General features: G+C 42.7%; 1 protein-coding gene across 4 annotated transcripts in view; it reads right to left on the bottom strand.

Annotated features, from left to right (window-relative positions):
- The window catches only part of CSNK1E (casein kinase 1 epsilon), a 57691-nt gene that overhangs the window by 2436 nt on the left and 30159 nt on the right, over window positions 1-25096 (bottom strand). For all 4 annotated transcript variants that reach the window (XM_070756144.1, XM_070756145.1, XM_070756146.1 and 1 more), the window contains 5 exons: window positions 14652-14822; window positions 11457-11605; window positions 9913-10105; window positions 7932-8071; window positions 1387-1452 (listed from right to left, as the gene is read on the bottom strand). In XM_070756144.1, the coding sequence (XP_070612245.1) occupies window positions 1420-1452; window positions 7932-8071; window positions 9913-10105; window positions 11457-11605; window positions 14652-14822 (686 nt within the window). In that variant the 3' untranslated portion in view covers window positions 1387-1419. The remainder of the gene's footprint in view (window positions 1-1386; window positions 1453-7931; window positions 8072-9912; window positions 10106-11456; window positions 11606-14651; window positions 14823-25096) is intronic.

Raw genomic sequence — 25096 nt, 5'->3', positions numbered from 1 at the left:
GAGTTGATTAAGTCTTTCCTGATACGTTTTATGCTTAAGACCTTCCACCATTCTTGTAGCCCGTCTTTGGACCCGTTCAATTTTGTCAATTTTGTCTTTTTGTAGGTGAGGTCTCCAGAACTGAACACAGTATTCCAAATTTGGTCTCACCAGCACTCTATATAGCGGGATCATAATCTCCCTCTTCCTGCTTGTGATACCTCTACCTCAACCTCAGCAAGTTTAAGATGCATGGACTTCTCTTAGCAGGCTAGCTGGGGAATTCTGGGAATTGAAAGATGCTGAAGTTAAGAAAAACTGACCTATGCTCTCCCCCTGGCCCCATGACAAATATTCACTAGGCTATAAATCCTTACAAACAGAAGAAATATTTTATTCTATTAAATCTATACCTGATTTTCTTTCAGAAACTAGAAGCAAATGCAACCCCCTCCCCGGCCCATGACACACCTAGTATTATAGTTTAGCCATAATCAAATGGGGATGTGAAACTAATAATCCTATCCCTAGTCCAACATCAGGAACACTACAGTACATCTCTTCAAGAAATATTATATCATAATTTTTTAGATTCAGGCTTTTAAGGATGTCTCTGATGAAACAATGCCAATACCTGGCTATTCAGGACTGAAACTTGTTGCTCCTAGCACTCACTCTGCCAGTGGAGATCAATACTTCTGTGAAATCTTGTGTGATTACATTTGCACAATTCCACGGTTATAAATTACCATGTCACACCATCTAATGCACACTAATTGAAAGAACTGGCTGTATTATTATTAGGTAGGTGTAGAACATTATGTCCCTTATTGCAAGGACAGAAAAAACCCCAATCCTGTTTTCTTGTGATGGGGTGAGGTCATTTTAAACACCCTGACTGTCCCATTTCCATTACACTGAGATTTAAGAAGAAAATATATGGACTTTGCACAAGTCACCATTCGCTTGATCACATAATATGAGCCGTGGTGGCGCAGTGGTTAGAGTGCAGTACTGCAGGCTACTTTTGCTGCCTGCCGGCTGCCTGCAATTTGGCTGTTCGAATCTCACCAGGCTCAAGGTTGACTCAGCCTCCCATCCGTCCGAGGTGGGTAACATTATGACCCAGATTGTTGGGGGCAATATGCTGACTTTGTAAACCACTTAGACAGGGCTGTAAAAGGACTGTGAAGCAGTATGTTATTCTAAGCCAGCGATCCCCAAACTGGGCAACTTTAAGCCTAGTGGACTTCAATTCCCAGAATTCTCCAGCCAGCTTAGCTTGCTGGAGAATTCTGGGAATTGAAGTCCATTAGGCTTAAAGTTGCCCAGTTTGAAGACCTCTGTTCTAAGCGCTATTGCTATAATGCTTTCATTACAGAACAGGCTGCCAAGGCAGACACTCACCTAAGCAAACACTGGTCTGGTGGAATCCACTCTTCATTTCCCCAGGTGATCAAATGGCACACTGGTCTGAAAATAAACAAAGAACTGAATAGGTGGCAGAAGAGGACAATAGGAAAGGTACTAGAAGAACTGCCCTAGTTTCTCTCTCTCCTTTCCAAAGAGGTGATCCCATCACATTCTCTCTTCTGAAATGTATCCCTCTGTCCTCACACAGATTTTCATTAATGTATTAAGTGGAGAACATAGGGCAGAGGTCTTCAAACTTAGCAACTTTAAGACTTGTGGACGTCAATTCCCAGAATTCAAGTCCACAAGTCTTAAAGTTGCCAAGTTTGGAGACCCCTGACTTTGGGTGAATGCATGTTTTATTTTTAAAACGTTATTCCCAAAATGACTTTGATAATTCTTGAATTTTCATACCTAAGTGACAAGTATCATAAAAACAAACCCACACAAGTAAATTATGATGCCAATTCAGATACTCCTCGAGTTACAAAGGCAATTTAGAACCATAATTTCTGCCGCTAAGCAATACAGTCATACAGGGCAACATCATGGGATTGATTTTATGTCAATGAAGAATTCCAGTCACTCAGGAAGATTTGTTTGGAAGTTGAGTCATGGCAACTTGATTTCTTTGCTTGTTGGCTCAAAACATTTCACTGCTTATCCAAATAGCTTCTTCAGCCCAAATAAGTTGGTTAGAAGGATTGTATGTATGTCCTCTAGAGAGGTTTCATTTCTCATCTATCGAATCTGCATAGGCTTGTTAGGTTAGTAGGCAGAGAGTTATTGAAATTGAAATATCCCATGCTAAATCCTCTGCCCTAGCTGGGTCATTAAGAGTGGTCTCCCTGGTGAACCTGTGAAGTGGTCTCAGTCTTCCTGGGCAATGATGAAAGAGCAGCATAGAAAACAACAATAGGAGGAAAGATTGTGCATGAGACCTCCATCATGAGGGAAGGATTTTCCACTCTGGCATAAATGAGCCCCTTCACTTCTCTCTCAAACCATTCATCATCCCCAGGGGTCAAATGCTCCTGGTTCGCTCGTGCCTGTCAGTCATCGGAGAGTTGGCTGTGAAGGGAGTGCGAGGCTCCGCCCACTTGCCCGGACGCTGCCATTTGGGTTCTTTTACTCTCTGTGCATGTGCAAAGGAGCCGGGGTGGCGCAGCAGATAGAGTGCTGTACTGCAGGCCACTAAAGCTGAGTGTAGATCTGTAGGTCAGCGGTTCAAATCTCATCACCGGCTCAAGGTTGACTCAGCCTTCCATCCTTCCGAGGTGGGTAAAATGAGGACCCGGATTGTGGGGGCAATATGCTGGCTCTGTTTAAAAGTGCTATTGCTAACATGTTGTAAGCTGCCCTGAGTCTAAGGAGAAGGGCGGCATAAAAATCAAATAAATAAATAAATAAAGCATTCTGTGCATGCACTTAGGGTAAAAGAACCCAAATGGCGGCGTCTGGGTGGAGCCTCGCGCTCCCTTCGCGACTGGCTTTCCGATGACTGACAGGCACAAGTGAACCAGGAGCATTTCATCCCTGTTTTTCCCTGTCGAAAATGTGAACATTATTGTTCTCAAGACAGGGTGTCCAAGGGGAAAGCATTTTGAAATTCCCTGATATTTCCCTGACATTTTTCTGTAACTTGCAATCAAGTTAAGGCGCGGTCGTAGATGACATCATACCAAATGGCTAAGCCATGGAGAAATATCGGTAGTTGAAGAAGCAAGTTGTTGCCACAGTTATGCTCATTTTTGCTTCACTCTGCCAGGCAGCGTGATCCTTTTTTTAAAATGGTTTTTCCCTGACTTTTAAACATTTTAAGACAGTTTGTTTTCCCCCACCCGATTTATTCTGGGTTTTTTTCACTAATTCCCTGATATTTCTCGAACCGCCGATTTCCCTGATAATTCCCTGATTTCTCTGTTTTCTAGGTTTGTTGGACACCCTGCAAGAGCATCTTTTTTTCTTCTGAATGAAGTTGCACTGGCAATTCTGGTCCTCTGGTGTTGCTTTCCCTGTGCTGGGCCATACTCTTGTTTAAAAGCTGCTTGGTTTCCTCCATTGTAGAGCTCTGAACTCCCCATACTGTGCCTCACTGCATACGCAACATTACTCTTATCTTTTGGCGTCCGTTCTTTAGGGTGGACAAGCCTCCCGGTGTGTTGGTGGGTTTGAAGAACTCGTGTATGTGGCATTTTCCAAATATCCGCTTTAGCTTCTCCAATAAAACAGCGGTGTAAGTAATGACCTGGTTCTTCTGTTGACTTCGAGTCTCAGATTTGTCTGCAATTCTTCCGTTGGATCCTGATGCTGATTTAATAAAAGCCCAGTTTGGATTGGCTTTAATTGCCAGGTGCCTGTTTTTCTTCTTGCAGACATCCCTGGTTGTGATGATGTTTCCCACCCTGTGATGTAGTGACCTGATGATTCCTAGTTTGTGTTGAAATGGATGGTGGGAGTCAAACAGTAGGTATTAGTCTCTGTGTATGGATTTCCTTTGAATGGGTATTGGAACCTACCTGATACGTCTCTTCTCATCCGGGCGGAGAGCATTCACACGGGTAGTCCTCGTCCAATCAGGTGAAGGACCGAGTCAGTCTTTTTTTCCACATGGCCAGGTCCACCTTGCCCTACCCAGATTTAACGAATCCGGAGACTAGCCTCATAATGGCAACAAAAAATGAATTGAAAAATTCCTACATTACTCCCAACCAGCAAAGAAACAAAAAAAGGAAAGGAAAGGAAGACAAAAGGGAGGGAAGTGAATGCTGTCTCTGCCTGGATGAGAAGAGGCATATCAGGTAGGTTCCAACGCCTACTGCACTCCACCACCTGTTGGAGAACATATCTGCCAAAATGCTGCACCAGCTGACACGTGTCAATTTTGTAATGCCTGATAAAGGAATTGGGAGAAGACCAGGTGGCTGCTCAATATACTTCATCAAGGGAAGCCTGAGTGGCCCATGCTGCCGAAGTAGCAGGACTGCGAATAGAGTGGGCTGTAATGCCTAATGGTTTGGGAATCGTTGCAAGTTTGTATGCCTTAGCGATGGAGCTTCTGATCCAGCGGCCAATAGTCGAGGCTAAGACCTTGGTTCCCAAGGAACGAGGGTGGAAAGATATGAAGAGCCCTTCGGTCTTCCAGAACGGAAGAGTTCGGTCAACGTAAATTCGGAGCACCCTTTTGACATCCAAGATGTATCAACTGCGGTCCAGGCGATGCGTTGGATGACTGCAAAATGATGGCAGGACCAATTCCTGTGCTTGATGGTAGACAGAGTTTACCTTTGTTAAGAAGGTGGGGTCTAAACGCAAAACCACCTTATGTGTGGAAAATACAGAGATCCTCTCTCATTGAAAGAGCCGACAATTCTGAAATCCTGCCTGTCAGAATGAGGATGTGTTTTCCTGAGACTTGGGGAAGGAACTGTCGGACCGCCAAGTACTGTTCATAGTTCCAACCAATTGATGCCTCTGCCGGCATCCAGGTGCCCTGAGCCATCATGCCGAGGCCATAGGCTCCCTATCCTGATAAACTGGCATCTGTTGTCACTGTCAGCTGTTTTGTGACCTTGAAGAGGGAGCCCCTGGAGATGGCCGAGGAATGCCACCAAGATAGAGAGTGAAGAACATGGGCTGGAACTGAGATCCTGCAGAGTGATGTGTCTTGTCCTGGTTTCTGTAGAGGTAAGAGGAACCACTGACGGTCTTGTGAGTGGAGGTGAGCCCAAGGGGTGATGGCTATACAAGAAATCATTTTCCCCAATAGAGATGCCAAATGAAAGATGGGAACCCTACGCTGTCTTTGGATCTGGCATGCCAGATCTCGGATGTAGTCTTGTCTTTCCCAGGAGGAAGACTCTGCATTGGATGGAGTCAATTTGAGCACCCAAATGGAGAATGGAAGTGGAGGATGACAGGTGACTTTTGGCTAGATTGATAGGAATAAAAAGCTGCTGAAGGATAGCCATGGTAATTTGGAGGTGATCCAGGGCCTGCCCCTGCGAGGAGGCGTGAACCAGGATGTCATCTAAGTAATATTGGATATGGATTGGGATGGCTCTAATGTGGACCGCAAGGGTTGCCAATATATTGGTAAACGCCCTAGGGGGAGAGGAGAGCCCATAGGGCATGGCACAATATTGGAAGTATTCTCTGTTGTAGTGGAACCTAATTGCCTATGCTGTTTGAGGATAGGTATGTGGAGGTACACCTCCGTAAGATCCAGAGAGGCCATTTAATGGCCTCCGTGGAGGGATGCTATAAGAGACGCTAGTGAGTGCATTTTAAAATGACTGTATTTAAAGAAAAAATTGAGGCGTTTTAGGTCTAAGATCACTCTCTATCCCCCTGAGGATTTGGGCACCACAAATAAAACTGAATAGAAACCCAATCTGGGCTCTCCTTGGGAATCTTCTGTGTAGCCCTGATAGATAGGAGGTGCTGAACCGCCTCGTCCAAGAGATGGCATTTGGAGGAAATTCTAGGCAGGGAACAGCTGACAAATAAGAGCCGGGGTGGCGCAGCAGGTAGAGTGCTGTACTGCAGGCCACTGAAGCTGAATGTAGATCTGAAGGTCAGCGGTTCAAATCTCATCACCGGCTCAAGGTTGACTCAGCCTTCCATCCTTCCGAGGTGGGTAAAATAAGGATCCGGATTGTGGGGGCAATATGCTGGCTCTGTTTAAAAGTGCTATTGCTAACATGTTGTAAGCCACCCTGAGTCTAAGGAGAAGGGCGGCATAAAAATTGAAATAAATAAATAAATAAATAAATAAATAAATAAATAAATAAATAAATGTCCTTGGGGGAATGGAGATGAACTTAAGGGAAAGGCTGAATTGTGAAGAAAACCCAGGAGTCCTGGATACAGGGATTTCAGGGACCTCACCATCTTGTGTGCCTAAACTAGAAGCGGCACCACCTCTGGGTTGTCCCTGGAATTGCCTAATCCTAACCCTAGAATGGCGATCCCCATAATGGCCAAACAAGATGGCAACCCCAGCCTTGTGGTCCTGGAGGCCTCTGCAAGCCACCCTCTCTCAAGCAAGCGAGGGATTAATTACAAGCAGGGGAGGTGAAGGATGGTCTGGGCCCACCCGAGCAAGCTTCTAGCGCGTTGCAAACAGCCCAGAATTCCATTGCAGTGCACCAAGATCTTCTGCGGTGATGCTAAGGGGCTTGCAGGGCTGGCGCAGGCTGGGGGGGGGGAGAAACAGCCCCCATGAGCTGCGTAAAGTTTACTGTAGTAGGACCAGGCTTTTAAGAAGCTATGAAGCCCTGAGAGCTGTGCTGCTGACTGGATGGCGTTGCTGGAATAGAAGGACATTTTTACTGTCTTAGGACTGATAAAATTGGACGGAGACTTTGGCATCAAAAAATGGAACTCGTGGCAAACACACAGGTTGCTGAGATCGCAATTAGGGCTGCCGCGTTTTAAAACTTTCTCCCTCCCCAAACTGTTCTCCTTTAGAAATAGCCTTCCGACATGGGAGGAAGGGGGGGGGGGGAGAATATCAGACTTATTAAAGTGAATAAATTTCTCTTGCCGTTTTTGTTTGCAGGAATCTGCGAAGCCAAATCGGTGCTTGGAAGCAGCAATCGAGGAGAAGCAGAGCCACCTGGTAAGAATTTAGGAATTTTGGAGGTAAGCCAATTAAAACAGAGAAGCAAGGAAGAGGTCATTTTGGAAAGAAATAGATTTGCTGGCCTTCTGTGGGAGCCGTTGCCAAAATGTGCTTCCAGTTGAAGGACTGAGTTAAATCTGGGTGGGGCAAGGCGGATCCGGCCATATGGAAAAAAAGACTGAGTCAGTCCTTCATTCTGATTGGACAAGGACTACCCCTGTGAATGCTGTCTCCGCCCAAAGATGGAGAATCTTTATTTCTAGAATCTCGGTCTCGGAATGCCAGGCTGTTGTCCATGGTGTCCTATCGTGTTGGTGTCACTTGATGTTTGAATCCACAGTGTTTTTGTATGGTCTGTGAAAGCCTGTACTTCCTGGATCTTGATATCTCTGCATTGCTTAGTGACAGAAATCTCTGCAGTTCCTATTAAGCAAGCACCTCCTTGCAAATTCCTGCCAACTTTCCAAGTATCAAAGTCAGCAGGGAAGCTGCAAGTCCCAGGTGACTTGTAAGCCAGGTAGGTACGTAGGTAAATGACTGCTGCCAGTATGTGAGTGAAAGGGGAGGCACAGTGTGAGTGTAGCAGGTCTTCTGTGATGTCCAGAACTTGAAGGAGGCACCGCAACTACATTGTAAATTCAAGTGGTCACTGAACAAGTCACTGTAAACCAAGGACTACTTGTAGATACCTCTCAGAATCCAAGGAAGTCGAGGTATCACATACCAATAATATTTCTCCTTTCTTTGTCTGATTAGATGGATAGTTCAGTGGACTAGGGTGAGATGTACTTAGGTTTTTATTGCTGGTCTTAATGGTGACTTGCTCTGATCGTTTTCACCAGAAAAGAGAGTTCGGCAATATTTCCTCCCCCCCCCCCCCCCCGGTGAAATAGGATCATCAAAAGAAACTCACCTGTGATGCTGAAATCCGTGACACTTCTTGCCGTCCTGTGAGGTCAGACGAGGAGATGTTGGCGGGGGCTCCTCGGTGTAACCTCATGCTGACCTTGCGTTCCCTGTCTACCCGTGAAATTGCCCTGGGTGATGTGTTTCCTGGCAAGAAGGGAGTAATTATTTATAACACTGATATTTTGCAGTTGTGTAAAGAAGATGAAGACGGGAGAAGAAAGAAGAAAGGAAGAAAAGAAAAAGAAAGGAAAAATTATAGGGTGGGAACAGGGAAGTGTCCATGGCATATTAAGGCTACGTTCTATGGGCCCCGGGATGGTGGGTTTGTTGGATTTGTACTCTGAAAAGGAGGAGAGCTCCTGCTTCTAATAAGGGAAAAGGAGATGGACTTGCTCCTCAACAGCTTCCATAATTGTGATTAATCTATTCCATTTTTGAAATGGAAATAGGTTTACTCTTTATTGGCTTTAATAAGAGATTCCTTTAAAAAAAAATTAATCTTATTTTCAGATGGATAAATTTTTCAAAGCAGAAGATATGGTCGACCAGTCAGGATTTGGGATGAAAAGAAAGTACTGAAGTGCGCAAGAGATCAGCATGACTGGCCATAGTTCTGCTCTATGTATGAGTCCCAGCCACCGATTAGGTCCCACAGAGTTGGCCTTCTCCAGGTCCCGTCAGCCAGACAATGTCGCTTGGCGAGGACAAGGGGAAGAGCCTTCTCTGTGGGGGCCCCGGCCCTCTGGAATCAGCTCCCCCTGGAGATCCGCACTGCCCCCAGCCTCCTTGCCTCCCGTAAGGATCTTAAGACTCATCTATGTCGCCAGGCTTAGGGCAATTAGGTCTCAGCCCCCTGGCCAACTAAATGAGGTATATGTTGTATGATTGAACTGGCATGATTGTTTTTAAATATTGGATTTTTAGATTGTAATTTTAAATTTAATTAGATTTGCTGTTGTACTGTATTGTTATATTATATGCCAGTGATGGCGAACCTATGGCACGGGTGCCACAGATGGCACGCAGAGCCATGTCTTTTGGCAAGCAAGCTGTTACCCTAATTCAGCTCCAACATGCATGTGTTTGCCGGCCAGCTCATTTTTGGCTCGCACAGAGGCAAAAGTTTTGTCTTCCAAAGAGCCTCCAGGGGAATGGGGGAGGGCGTTTTCCCCCTCTCCTGGCTTCAGGGAAGCCTTTGGAGCCTGGAGAGGATGAAACACAAGCCTACTGGGCCCACCAGAAGTTGGGAAACAGGCCGTTTCTGGCCTCTGGAGGGCCTTCGGGGCGTAGGGGAAGCCCTTTTCGCCCTCCACAGGCATTGAATTATGGGTGTGGGCACTTGTACATGCACGATAGTGCGTGCCCACGCTCTTTCGGCACCCGAGGGAAAAAAGGTTCGCCATCGCAGCGACCAGTTAGGTCAAACAGAGTGGGCCTTCTCCGGGTCCTGTCAACTAAACAATGTCGTTTGGCGGGACCCAGGGGAAGAACCTTCTCTGTGGCGGCCCTGTCCCTCTGCAACCAACTCCCCCCAGAGATTAGAATTGCCCCCACCCTCCTTGCCTTTCGTAAGCTTCTTAAAACCCACCTCTGCCGCCAGGCATGGGGGAACTGAGATATTATTTCCCCCCTAGGCCTTTACAATTTTATGCATGGTATGTTTGTATGTATGTTTGGTTTTATAATAAGGGTTTTTTAGTTGTTTTAGTATTGGATTGTTACATGCTGTTTTTATTACTGTTCTTAGCCGCCCCGAGTCTACGGAGAGGGGCGGCGTACAAATCCAATAAATAAATAATAAATAAATAAATATGCTGTTAGCTGCCCCGAGTCCTTGGAGAAGGGCGGTGTACAAATCAAATCAATCAATCAATCAATCAATCAAATAACTAACTAACTAACTAACTAACTAACTAACTAACTAACTAACTAACTAACTAACTAACTAACACTAAAGGCTAGCATGCCATTTTCTGTCCACTCACCAGACTGCTGGATGCGGGAAGTGGGTGTGGAGGCCATGGGTTCAGCGACATTGCGGAGGCGGTTAGCAGTGGCCCCAGCAGGAGGGCCAGGAGGCAGTGCCCGCGTAGCAGAACCCCGGAGCTGCCCCATCCTTTCCTCTCGTTCATGCTCTCGCCTCTCCCGGTCCATATCCTCAGGATTCCGGGCTGCTCCCTGAAATATTTAACGGCCCACAATGCTTTAATAACCACCGAGAGGTACCAATCACCTTAGGCACATGCGTCAACAACTGCAACAGCAGCCGAGAGAAGGCTCAGGAACCAAACTCCCCGATTTCTGCCTACTGAGTCAGAGTCTATTTTGCAGAGCTTTCCCAGGTTCCTCCGCTTATGAGTGGGGCAAGAAGTATGTGTGTGTGTGTAAGCCTGGAGGCATCAAGCTCTTTGCTTACACATTCAGCTTTCACTCTACATCAGTATTTATCCTTTCGGTTCTGCTTTCCTAAGGGAAAAGAAATCTAGCCACGCAATATTCCGACTGAAGATTCAGTAAAATAACAGACTCCATTATTGTAGTTGTAAAACATAAAAGCACTTGGAAGCACCTTAGCATCTTAAAAAATAGAAAATTAAACTGATTTTACTGTAGTAGCTGCAGAAGCTACTTAGAAAGAAGTGAAATGTGGGTACTTCCCACTTTTCAGTCTTGCCAGAGGAAATGAGAATGAGAAAATATACAGGAGCTGGACCTATATTGGGTGCTCTTTGGAGTTCTGATGCTCTTAGGTCTTGATGCTACTTTTAAGGCAAGTACAGTGTTCCCTCGATTTTCGCAGGGGATGTGTTCCGAGACCGCCCGCAAAAGTCAAATTTCCGCGAAGTAGAGATGCGGAAGTAAATACACAATTTTTGGCTATGGACAGTATCACAAGCCATCCCTTAACACTTTAAACCCCTAAATTACCATTTCCCATTCGCTTAACAACCATTTACTCACCATTATTACTGGTACTCAGCATTGAATAAGACACTTAGTGATCCTGATATTTACAAACATAATTATTATTAACAATAATTATTTTTTTTGTTATTTATTTGCAAAATTTATTAGTTTGGCGATGACATATGACGTCATCGGGTGGGAAAAACCGAGGTATAGAAAAAAACCCGCAAAGTATTTTTTAATTAATATTTTTTTGAAAAAACGTGGTACAGGCTATTCGCGAAGTTCGAACCCGCGAAAATCGAGGGAACACTGTACTATAAAAGCCATTACAATAAGCACATTGAAAAGCTTATTCCACAAGGAAATCTTCTCAATTTTGAACCCCATAAATACAATACAGGATTTCATCCCATTCCACCCACGTCCTACTAGTTGGCTATTACAGGAACCACAGCTGAACAGATTGGAGGAGACCACGTTGCAAATACTGGCCCCCAAAACATAATCCAGCATAATCTGGCATCCTTCAGACGCTCCCCATCTATCTGCAGCTCCCCCATATGCAAATAATTCTACTATACGATCACCACCCTTTATAAAAAAAAATAGGGTTACTCACAAATTTGAGCATATTCCAGTCAAATACATAGTCATAGGAGAAACCCTGACGGTGGAAGAGATTGCGGAACAGCTGCCTCAGATAAGAGTAATCTGGTTTGTCATCAAACCGCAGTGAACGGCAGAAGTTGAGGTATGTAGAGAACTCAGCTGGGGCAGAAATGAGAGACAGCAACAAGGAATTATTAGCAAGAACAATTTTATTCCTCTCTCTGGGCACTGTTATTCTACCCCACCCTGCTATATATATACACTGCTCAAAAAAAATAAAGGCAACACTTAAACAACACAATATAACGCCAAGTAAATCAAACTTCTGTGAAATCAAACTGTCCACTTAGGAAGCAACGCTGATTGACAATCAATTTCACATGTTGTCAGCACATTCAGCTTTGTACAGAACAAAGTATTCAATGAGAATATTTCATCCATTCAGACATAGGATGTGTTATTTGAGTGTTCCCTTTATTTTTTTGGGCAGTATAATTTCATGCTATAGATCCCAACAGCTGTAGTCCAGCTCAGAGGGCCTTTTGTCTGCAATGCACACATTAATCTAGAGAATTGAAGGGGGCCATCCTAATCATCTAGATCAACGGTTCTCAACATGGAAGTCCTCGAAACCCCACCTGTGGACTTCCGTGTTTTTGTGATTCTGTGATTTCGCTGAGGCTCCCCTCGCTGGGAAACCCCACCTCCGGACTTCCATTGCCAGCGAAGCGCCCGTTTTTGTGCTGCTGGGATTCCCCTGCAGCATCGCAAAAACACGGAAGTCTGGAGGTGGTGTTTCCCATGGAGGGCAGCCTCAGGGGAATCCCAGCAGCACAAAAACGGGCGCTTCGCTAGCAACAGAATTCCGGAGGCGGGGCATCCCAGTGGCAGCGGTGGGTTTGTAAGGTGAAAATAGTTTGGAAGAAGAGGCAAAAAAATCTTAAACCCCGGGTTTGTATCTCGAAAAGTTTGTATGACGAGGGGTTTATAAGACGGGGTATCACTGTATATATATATATATTTCTGAGCGTGTGCAGAAGGCAAATTTCCAGCACTGCGCATGCGTCACGATCGTGTTTTTGGCACTTCTTTGGCAATTTTTAAAAAAAGGTTCGGCACTGCGCATGTGTGCGCACGTAAATCACACATGCATTCGAGAGGTGTAGCCATGCAACGCAGGAGGAAGTGAATTGGTAGCGAGGTAAGTTAGAACCATCTCTGGGTTTCCTAATAATTTTATCATTTTATGGCGGGTGTCACCACAATGTGAGGAACTGTATTAAAGGGTCATGGGACTAGGAAGGTTGAGAATCACTGGTCTAGATAAAACAGGATTCTTCAAACATTTGGAGACAAGAGGAAAAATGTGGAATTCTGAAAGCCCAATAGGGACACTCCTCAAAATGACCGCCATGATGGATGTGGTCAGTCACAAAGCACTTATTTTTTAATAGCACTTAGCAATAATACTTAGTCTTATATATCAATTCATAGTGCTTTACAGGCTTCTCTAAGCGGTTTACAGAGTCAGCATATGGCCCCCAACAATCTGGGTCCTCATTTTAGCCACCTCGGAAGGATGGAAGGCTGAGTCAACTTTCAGCCGGTGAGAATCAAACTGCCAAACTGCTGGCAGTTGGCAATTAGTCTACAACACTGCATTCGCTGCACACAGCACGGCTCATATTAAAAGACAAACTGGGGAGACCTGCTCTCAATTGTCCTCTCTAATCATCTCCAAATCGCTTGCCTTTTTCTTAAATAGTTGGATCCGCAAACTGAGCTACAGCCCTACAATTTCCCCCCCTGTTTTTTCCGTTCTGGTATTTGTCAGTTTGTATATACCAGGTTGTTTTTTTTTAGAAAACCCCCTGGCATATACACAGACTACCGAAACATTCTTGGAAATATTTGCAGTTCTCAATTGTGTTAAGCTTTGTAGCACGATATCTTCCCATTTAAATTTTTTTTTTTAGTTATGAAAATAGAAAAAAAAAAGTCAGGCAAACATTAAGACAGCTACCCAATGCCACAAGTGTTGGTAATGACATTTAAAGCCCTACATGGCATTGGGCCAGAATACATCCGGAACTGCCTTCTACCGCACGAATCCCAGCGGTCGATAAGGTCCCACAGAGTTGGCCTTCTCCGGGTCTCATCGACCAAACAATGTCGTTTGGGGCCCCCCAGGGGAAGAGCCTTCTCTGTGGCGGCCCCGGCCCTCTGGAATCAACTCTCCCCAGAGATTAGAACGGCCCCCACCCTCCTTGTCTTTCGCAAATTACTCAAGACCCACCTTTGTCGCCAGGCATGGGGGAGTTAGGATATTCCTTCCCCTAGGCCATTACAAGTTATGTATGGCATGTTTGTGTGTATGTTTGGTTTTTATAATAAGGGTTTTTAGTTGTTTTATTAAATTTGATTGTTACATGTTGTTTTTTATCATTGTTGTTAGCCGCCCCGAGTCTGCGGAGAGGGGCGGCATACAAATCTAATAAATAATAATAATAATTGAGGTATGCAGATTACCACACTAAAGGCCCCAAAGATGAAAATTCACCCTGTCTTTTAATTCTTTTAAAATTAAAATTAAGCTGGATATATTGGAGACAAGATTAATTTATTCCAGCTATTAAAATCCTCCCTGGAGTTCCCCTTTGGCTCCTTGTCACTAAAAGAGGATCTAATTATTTTGGCCACGGCTCTCTGGATCTTTTCCAAAATTGAATCTAATTCTGCACACCCACCCCACCCCACTCAAGTAAACATATTATTTATTCATACAAAATCTTGGTCCTCTTTTTCCTCCAATCCACTTATGGAGCTATCTAAACATGTAACTTTTCCTTCCAAATTCATACAAGCTACATAAAATCTGCATACCTTTTTAAACAGCTATTATACTCTCTAAATATTATACAGTACTCCAAAAATATGAGACTCGGTGCAATCTCTCTTTGGTTCAAAGGCACCTCCATAGCCACTTCTGAATTACAGTTGCTATTAAATGGCTAATAAAGATAGGATTCACAAGAAAACTTGTAGTGCTCTCCAGTATTTTGCAAACAGAATAAAGAACTTCCACCTAAATTGGTAAGATAAGCTACAAAAAACTAGACTATGAGTGTTAAATTAGGCATGCTTATGTCCACACCACTAAATAAAAAGAATCTAGAACTTGAAAATAAGTACAGGGAAATCTTACAAGGATAGCCTTTGCACAGCACTTCGATGGGTGTCGACATCTTCTTTTCACTGATGCGCTCGTATTTCTGTCGCTTTGTGGCAGCTTTTAGGCCTTGCCAAGGCAACGAGCCAAGATTGAAGTACATCAGTACGTAGCCCAAGCTCTCCAAATCATCACGGCGACTTTGTTCTGGAAAAAGACAGATGCAAATGCAGGCACAGCTAGAGATGTTCCAGCAACAATTCAAAAACAAAGGAAAATTACGGTCGTCTTGCAACAGCACAAAACAACACTAGGGGAAGAGAAAAAGACAAGCTGAAAGCTAAATAATCTGGTATTTGGTTGAACCTGCCAGGAATTTAGGCGTTTATTTATGCTTGCATTTTAAATGCGCATTAAGTGTTTTGCTGCTTCTTATGAAGTCCTGAAAAACTATGCAGGAAATTATAGGGAAGGCTCTGAAGCTGTACCACGGTGATGGGGAATCTTTTTGGCACCGAGTGCTGAAAAGGGAGCACTTCTCACGCAAAGCGCTTGAAGCACATGCTCATCTAGCCCGCGACGAGGAAGAGGAGTTGCCTAGGGGGCATGCATGCACCAGAAAATCTACTTCCATTTTCTGGCACTTGTATTGTGCGCTGGCCGGCAAAACTTCCATTTTCTGCCGTGCAGGCACAGATCAGCTGACCAGCGCATACATTCTTCCGGTTACTGGCACAGCCCCATGCACAAAGGCCAGCTGATCATTGTGGGTGCATGCATGCCAGAAATCCATAAGAGGAGTATATGGTAGTATATAATTAAGTACTCCAATTCAATAAACAGTCAGCTACGGTGGATTTTGACTAAACTTTCGCCCCATGGGCAAAACAAGTCTATTTTATCAAAAAAAATCTTATTTTATAATTCTGAATTTTTGGTTTCCCTATATATTATGCCATTTTCTTATTGGGATTACATCTAGAATAATGGAAGAAATATTCTTTAAATATATGAGATTATTTCATTACTTATCGTATTCCTTACAATTCGAAAAAAGGGATATTTGTACAAATGGTTTTTTTAAACCACTCTGTCTACTTAAAAAATATCTACTTAATGAGACTTCAATATATTTTATAACTGGATATATTTTATCCAGTTTTATTCCTATCGTATGTTTGAAAGTCCATAACCCAAGTAAGTTTTTTAAATTAGCCAGTCGAGGATACTGTAATAGTATCTTTGCATCAGTGCTGAATGAGGTACTAGGATATTCTAGTTCAGGGTATACCCTCTGGGTAATGTTGGGTCAGTCGTTCTCAGGCTGGCTTGCCTTTTAAAAGTTGCTGCGAGAACAAATAGGAAGAACCAGCACATCATTCTAAGGTCCCCAGAAGAAGTTCCCCATATTTTATATTTTATGTTTGGTATGTATGTGTTGTATGGTTTTAATTGCTGGGGTTTTTATATATCTTTTTCTTTTAATATTAGATTTGTTTCACTGTTATATTGTTTTTATTATTGTTGTGAGCCGCCCCGAGTCTTTGGAGAGGGGCGGCATACAAATCTAATAAATTATTATTATTATTATTAAATGTTAGTCCTCGACTTACAACCACAATTAAGTCCAAAATTTCCACTGCTAAGCAGTTGTTAAGTGACTTTTGTCCCATTTCACAACCTTTTTGGCAAGTCATTAAGTGAATCCAGCTTTCCCAATTGACTTTGCTTGTCGGAAAGCGGCTGGAAAGATTACAAATGGTGGTCACATGACCTCAGGACAGTGCTACTGTCATAAATACATGCCAGCTGCCTTGTGCCCAAATTCTGATCACATGACTCTGGGAATGCTGCAAGGCAGATATTTCATTTTTTGAAAATAAGTAAATGTAGAATTGTTTTAGGGGCATTTAGTTACGAGAAAATAGGGGTTAACAAAATGAAATGATGAGTAAGGAAATGAAGGAAGCACAATGGCTTAGATTTATTAAGCAAGAGAAAATAACCAGCAGAGGAAGTAAGCAATAACGTCAAAATTTAATTGGAAAATGAAATAATCTGATTTATCCGGGCAGCGAAACTAGATAAAGTTTATACTGAGATTACACTGAGAGTATATGCACCAAAGACAAATTCCTTGTGTGTCTAATCACACTTGGCCAATAATTAATTCTATTCTATTCTATATACTTAGTTATGGATATGAAATTAAGAAGTATTAATGATTATATTTAGTGGATGATACATGTTTATTAAGTTGTATTGAAGTATGTGATAGTCTATGTATGGGAAGAAAAATAATAATAAAAATTGTAATTAGAATGATCCACTCAGGGAAGGATTTAGAGCAGATGTCTCCAAACTTGACAACTTTAAGACTTGTGGACTTCAACTCCCAGAATTCTCCAGCCAGCATAGCTGGCTGGAGAATTCTGGGAGTTGAAGTCCACAAGTCTTAAAGTTGCCTAGTTTGGGGACCCCTGATTTATAGGATGCAATAGGAAATAGGAAAGAATGAGAGAAAGAGAGTAGAAGGGGAGATACAATGGGAAGAAGGAGATGATAGTTGGAAAAGGGAGAGAAGGTAAGGAGAAAGGAGAAAGAATAGAAAGGGAGGTAGAGAAGGAGGAGGAGTATGTATTAGAGGTGGAATTGCCACCTGAGATAGAAAGAGAGAAATGGAGAGAGGGACGATTGAGAAATTAAAATTGGAATGTAAACTAGGTTATTGTACGATTGTTTTTAAGCGATAATATATGCATACTGATTTATACTGAAGGTACAGTATATGTAATGTTAGTATGTTTTTTGTTAGGGAGAAAAAAATAAAACTTTTATTAAAAATGACTCTGGGCGGCTTACAATTCAGAAAATATATTACATTTAAACTTCTAAAAACATTTTAAAACAATAAAAACTGCAAAACTAGTAAGTAACATTAAAAACCCTCCATTCAACACATACAAGAGCAGGATATTGCGTCAGGAAATACAGATGCAATAAAGCCAGGAAATGGGGTTATTGGCACATTCAATGCCTCAGGCTCAGAAACTCAAGTCAGATTTTTAGGGCCTTACAAGAGGTAACAGAGTTGCAGCCATTCGGATCTCTAAAGGGAGGATGTTCAAAGAAACATAGAAGACTGACGGCAGAAAAAGACCTCATGGTCCATCTAGTCTGCCCTTATACTATTTCCTGTATTTTATCTTAGGACGGATATATGTTTATCCCAGGCATGTTTAAATTCAGTTACTGTGGATTTACCAACCACGTCTGCTGGAAGTTTGTTCCAAGCATCTACGACTCTTTCAGTAAAATATTTTCTCACCTTGCTTCTGATCTTTCCCCCAACTAATCTTAGATTGTGCCTCCTTGTTCTTGTGTTCACTTTCCTATTAAAAACACTTCCCTCCTGGACCTTATTTTTGACATATTTAAATGTTTCGATCATGTCCCTCCTTTCCCTTCTGTCCTCCAGACTATACAGATTGAGTTCATTAAGTCTTTCCTGATAAGTTTTATGCTTAAGACCTTCTGCTATTTTTGTAGCCCGTCTTTGGACCCGTTCAATTTTATCAATATCTTTTTGTAGGTGAAGCCCCCAGAACGGAACACAGTATTTCAAATGTGGTCTCACCGGCGCTCTTCCTGCTTGTTATACCTCTAGCTATGCAGCCAAGCATTCTACTTGCTTTCCCTACCGCCTGACTGCACTGTTCACCCATTTTATTTATTTATTTATTTATTTATTACTTAGATTTGTATGCCGCCCCTCTCCGAAGAGACAGTTGGAAATCACTACTCTTAAATCCTTCTCTTCTGAAGTTTTTGCTAACACAGAACTGCCAATACAATACTCTGTTCCACAGAGATGAGACCACTACAGAAAAAGCTTGCTTTTCCGCCCCGAGTCTTGGGAGAGGGGCGGCATACAAATATAATAAATTATTATTATTAAATTATTTTCCTCGCCCCAAAGATAAAGTAGATTAGTTTAAAATGTTCCATGTATAGGCATCTTGATGTACACTTTGTTTTACTGTAAACATCTTTGTACTGACCAAAATTCAGGTAATACAAAGGGTTGACGCATCACAGTTTTCACATCCATATGAAAAATTCAAATTAGCTAGTGGGGCAAAAGATTAATCTTTTTTTCCACTTGCTTTGGACTTCTAAAGTCTTTCCCCAACCTCTAACACAAGACCTCAGGCAGATCTCCATTTTAAATTCTCTGCTATAATCTATTTGGCACTGGGCTGTTACAAATAGCAAAGTCCCTGTGGTACATTAAAAGAAACTAATGCATTAATTGCAGCACAAGGTTATTTCACTTTAATCAATGTGTTTAACAATCTGTTGATTCTGCTCTGTGGAAACAATTTCATAAGAGCACAGAGCAAAATTGCAGGCTCCTTGTTTAAAAAGCAAAAGACAAAAAAATAAAAAAACTCGCTAGATTCCCTGAAAGATTTATGAGCATTCGCACAGCTTCTGTCACGGACTTTGTCACAGCTTCATAACGAAGCGGCTACAAAGCCAACCAAGAATCCTTTTTTCACTGCTTCCCTCAACGCTGGAAGCCATTTTGCATCATTAATAGGAACAAAACACAGGGCCGCCATCCACATCCCTTCAGCGTTCTCCTTCATACCTGCCATTTTCTTATGCTGTGAAGGCACCCAGCTCTTTGATATCTTTTTTTTCTTGCCTTCGCCTGGATGAATGAGACAATGAAATCTGACACAAGCAGATAGCTGTCTCCCAACGTACGTTGCCACCAAAAGGTTGGAGGATGATTTATTGCCAAGAAACAGCAGTGAGCAAAGTCTCTTACCCACAGCTTTTAAGGCCCATCTTTTGCCTCTGTTTTCCCTAGCTTAAATCAGGCTACTAACAAGGTGATTTGCATTTGAAGATAAGAATCTGCTGTGACACTTTAGTTTTTAATTCCCTGGCTATGGTGCCCACTTTTTACTAATTCAGGGAAATAAACCACATATTGAGCTTCCTACAAGCTCAAGATTTTCCTGCCATCAAATGGATTCTGATCCTCGTCTGTTGTTCTGACTGTGCCCCTGGACATCTGTGTATTGACCCCTTACTGCATTTTACGTTTCTCTCTAGTTGTTGTTTATTTTGTTGTTGTTATATTATTATTATTATTATTATTATTATTATTATTATTATTATTATTATTATTAGCCGGGCGTGTTTCAACCGCCCGTAATTACAGGGTAATTAGTCCAGGAAGACACACACCACACGATAAAAGGAAAACCCAAAACTTTTTATAAACAGAAAAACAGAAACAGCTCCCTTTTTAAATGTCAAAGGGATTTTCTGGTACACACTAGGCACAGGTTAAATGCCATCCAATTGCTCACCCAATAACTGGGAACTTGAGTCCAATTCTAAAGTACAGAGAGTCCACACACAATCTTGAAAAGCACAAAAACCACCATCTTGACGAAACAATGAATCAGATAAACTGCCATGAGGCTAAAACACCAGGTTGCGTTTTTATCTGTAGCACTAATTACCGCAGCCCCACCCAACCACAGGTGGCCTCATTTTCTCTTGTAATAATCCTTCAGTTGTTATCTCCTGTACGCATGCGTGGATGTGTCATTCTTGTTTAGAATCCAAGGATGATACAGATGATTGATCTCCTCCTGGGCTGTCTGCCAAACTCCCCTCTTCCCTGTCACTCACGCTACCTTGGTCAGAGGCGGCTTCGTCGGCAGATTCCATCGGGAGCAAAACAGGCCTGCGGCATGTGGATGTTTCCCTCACATCCACCTGCACATTCCTTGGGGCAGGAGCTGGGCCAGAGCTAACCACAACTATTATTATTATTATTATTATTATTATTATTATTATTATTATTATTATTATTATTATTTGTATGCCGCCCCTCTCTGAGGACTTGGGGCGGCTCACAACATATCAAACAATATATAATGTACATATCTAAAAAATCCAATTAATATCGCTAAAAAACTCTAATAATTTTTAAAATCATTCCCATTCACACAGCAAGCAAGACATACTATACTCGTCGGCAAGGGGGCTAGGGTCTAATGGCCCCAAGCCTGGCGGCAGAGATAGGTCTTTAAACTTTTACGGAAGGTGAGGAGGGTGGGGGCAGTGCCAATCTCTGGGGGGAGTTGGTTCCAGAGGGCCGGGGCACCTACAGAGAAGGCTCTTCCCCTAGGTCCCACCAAACGACATTGTCTATTTGACGGGACCTGGAGAAGGCCGACATTCAATTCCTTTTATGAAATCTGCATGAAAATTTCACATGGATACTGATTTATTTTAGCATGGAGTCCCTTATGGGTCCTGGGGAAAAAATGATCAGCTGAATTAGAAAGATCTAACCCTTTACTGTACAATTCAACATTGGGGGAAGTGGACAAACATACTGAAAAGCAAGAAAGGAGAAATCACTAGTGCATTTGTATCCCCTTCCAGCTATTTAGATATGGCCTGTTATATAGGCCATTCTTCTGGCCACCTTGGAGTGTGCATATCAGCTATCTTGAGCTCTGAAAGGGACAGGATATGCAGGAAGTCATCTTCTGAGCATGTGAAAATTGACTGGAATGTATGATTCAAGAGATGCCTTTTCACGTTGCTCCTCCCAATTCCAAAGTCTCCAGCTGAAATTCCCCCCTCAACTTTGTGCTCTAATTTTTTTTTATCACAGCAGAGCAGAGACAAATACATTAAATTGCAGTCCATCCTTCTCCTCTCCCTAATTCTTATTTTAAAACAACAGAATAAAAGCAAAAGGAAATCCAAAAGGAGCGAAAAACCAAGCACAGGTTTATCCTACATTTAAGAAGAGCAGAATGTGGCATTTTAGAAGTCTAGAATTTCACTCTTAAAAAGAACGTTGGCTTACCTCTCTGTGCGCTGCAGGAGAGTCCAAGCATGGGATTAACTTCTGCCAAGTGACTGAATTAAGAGAAGATGTGGTCACATCCTCTTTGCTCCTCTGGTTCAGTTCTTTAATGAAGGCAAAAACCTCCAAGACATCTCCAGGATGATGGTGAGTCCAGTCAGAAGCTCGACCCCGGACCAGATGATAGCCAGGGTGGGTTTGGACTCTCCCGCAGTGCACATAGAAGAATGTTCAGGTAATCCTATGTCCCTTCTCCTGTACGCTGCTTGGAGAGTCCAAGCATGGGATATACCCAAGCCTAAGTCACAGGGGCAGGCACAGGCTGCTCCATGGTAGCTGAAATGGAACAGACCCTTTGTAGCACCTGTCTGCCAGAGGAGGCTTCTGCAGAGACAAACACATCCAGTTTGTAGTGCTTAACAAATGGTGATGGCAAGGATCAGGTTGCCACCCTGCAAAACTCTTCAATCGACACTTGCATGGTCCAAGTTGCAGATATGGCTGTGCTTCTGATGGAGTGCACCGTTATGCATCCAGGCAATAGTCTGTCCTGACAGTCAAAAGCTTTGGTGATACATACTGTACCTTAAGCCAAGGCCTATTGTCAAGGGGGGAATTTTTTGACCCATAAAGGCCGGTTGAAATGAGACAAATAACGCCTCAGTTTTTCTAAATGACATTCCTTTTGATATATATTCAGAAAGCTCTCCTGACATCTAATTTGTGCCACTTATGTTCTAAAGGATGTTTAGGTTTAGGACAAAAGTCTTGTAAAATAACCTCCTAGGTCCAATAGAACCAGGAGTTAACTTTTGAAAAGAACGAGGGAATCAGGTGAAGGACTATCTTGTTAGGGTGGGAAAGGTATAAATCTGCCAATTCAGACTCCTCCTTCAAGAATTCCAGGATCTGAAATTTTGAACAAAATTTGCAATAGGCCGTCCAGGATGCGTTGTGAATGTGGTTCGTGGATGCACACCTGGATGGTAGGGCGCGGTTCTGATAGCGAGTTCCTGAGAAACAGAACCTCAGACGGATGTACTGGCACATGGAGGTAGGCTTCCTTGAGGTCTAGGGCGGTTAGCCAATCATGCTACCTTTGCCAAAAATTAGGAGCAGCCTGACAAGTCTTACCGAGTCACAGTTTGTTTTAACTATGGTATGAACAAGCTAAGTGACTAGGTTTATAAACATGCTAATCCAAAACCAAATAAACCAAATATAACTTAGCACACAATGTCACCTTAATCACAGAGAAAAGAACCAAAGCTTAATTATGATATTTCTCATATTCATCTTTCTGGGCTAGAATTTTCCATCAAGACCCAAGGCTGGTGTTCACTTAAGGGTCCACAAAGCTTTAACTTCAACTTTTACAACTGAAACTCCCAATGTGTGTCAAAAGCAATTTTCATCTTTCCTAGGCCTAGATGTTCCTAACCTGGGGCTCTTTAAATGCAAATACCGGTATATGTTTCTGCCAAGTATGGTGGTTGAAATCAGTTTTACGTGTTATACTTTTAAAAACCACTCTGAGTTGTGGATAAGTAAACAGCTGTAAAAGTTGACATTATAAATTTATTAATGTGCTATATTTATCACTTGAAACCTGCACAATTCTAAATGGCTTACAATTTACAAATTAAAATACAAAATCAGTATCAACATGAATTGATAAAACCAATTACCTAATTTACAGTTCTAATACTGAGAATATTAACTAAAATTTGACATTATATATGGGCCATTGGTTGCAACTGATCTCTAAAAATCCCCCTGGAAGAGATACATTTTCATCAGTTTCTGGAAGGTCAGAAGAATAGGTACCCTTCGCAGATGTTTCCAGTTGTTTCAGTTGTGTAGTCAGAAATTACTGGGAAAGGCTGTCTAATAGATATTGAGGTCCTACACCATAGATCAGTGTTTCCCAACCTTGGCGACTTGAAGATATTTGGACTTTATCTCCCAGAATTCCCCAGCCAGCGAATGCTGGCTGGGGAATTCTGGGAGTTGAAGTCCAGATATCTTCAAGTCACCAAGTTTGGGAAACACTGCCATAGATTATAAGTGAATTTAATATAATTCTTCTCTGGAATGATCTAGCCAGCATTGCTGAACTTAAGAACATCATCCCAAACCAAGCTAGGGAAACAGCGCATAAGAAAGATGTTTAAATCTGTCAGTCTGACTACATTCCTAGGAACCAAAGGCTCCCTGGAAAATACTTATGACAACCAAATTAAAATGTACTTTAATTTGGGTTTAATATAACATGGGAATCCATTCATTATGTTTAGTCAAGCACATTTTATTTTGGGGGGATGGATTTATGTCATCCCCATAATAGACACCCAACATTATGGTGTAGCACTGGGAACCAAGCCAGAAGTTCCTTGTAGCAAAGGGTGGATTGCCCCTTTTACTAATCATCCTCCCACGGCATGCTGCCTAAGGGAAAACGGTGAACACATTTGAAGATTATTTAGCTCAGGTTGCATGGAGAACAGCTAAACCGAGGAGGCAAGTTGAAATTCTGAGCAAATCATTTGCATTCAAGTAACACATACTTTTTTTCCCTAATACAGTGGTACCTCATCTTACGAACGCCTCTTCTAACGAACTTTTCAAGATACGAACCCGGTGTTTAAGATTTTTTTGCCTCTTCTTCCGAACTATTTTCAACTTACGAACCCAAGCCGCTGCTGCTGGGATGAAGGGTTTTTTTTCTCCCCCCTTTTTTGAAGAAAGAAAAGGGAGGGGCGGCTTGGAGGGGGAAAAGACTGCATTTAAATAACTAGGAGAACAGCGTGTTTGCAGAGGCACTGAAAGGGTGTCTTTTGAAGAAAGAAAAGGGAGGGGCCGCTTGGAGGGGGAAAAGACTGCATTTAAATAACTATGAGAACAGCGTGTTTGCAGAAGCACTGAAAGGGTGTCTTTTCAAGAAAGAAAAGGGAGGGGCCAGTTGGAGGGGGAAAAGACTGCATTTAAATAACTAGGAGAACAGCGTGTTTGCAGAGGCACTGAAAGGGTGTCTTTTGAAGAAAGAAAAGGGAGGGACGCTCCCCTTGCCTTTCTTCCTTCCCACTCACCCTTTAGCCTAGCCTTGCTTCTTCCACCCGCCCCCTTTACCTGCTCCTCCCTGCCCTCTGTTCACCTCCCTTCTAAAGTTTGGGATTTTCCTGAAGGATTTGCAGGCATTATTTGCTTTTACATTGATTCCTATGGGAAACATTGTTTCATCTTACGAACTTTTCACCTCCTGGAACCAATTAAGTTCGTATCATGAGGTACCACTGTAATTTTGGGGGGAAGCAGATCCTTGGGATTCTTTCGAAGTTGGGACTGCAAAGCTCAATCAACCCACCCACCCCAATTCTAACATCTATCCCTCCCTCTCCCTATATTATGCTCTCATATTTATTTATTTACAGTGATCTCTCGATTAGCGCGGGGGTTACGTTCCAAGACCTCCCGCGCTAATCGATTTCCGCGTTATAGTGGTGCGGAAGTAAAAAACACCATCTACGCATGCGCGCCATTTTTTTCATGGCCGCACATGCGCAGATGGTGG

Source organism: Erythrolamprus reginae, chromosome 6 (genome assembly GCF_031021105.1).
Source record: "Erythrolamprus reginae isolate rEryReg1 chromosome 6, rEryReg1.hap1, whole genome shotgun sequence".
NCBI lineage: Eukaryota > Metazoa > Chordata > Lepidosauria > Squamata > Dipsadidae > Erythrolamprus > Erythrolamprus reginae.
Note: the sequence above shows the minus strand (reverse complement) of the source record. Positions and strands in the feature narration are given on the sequence as shown.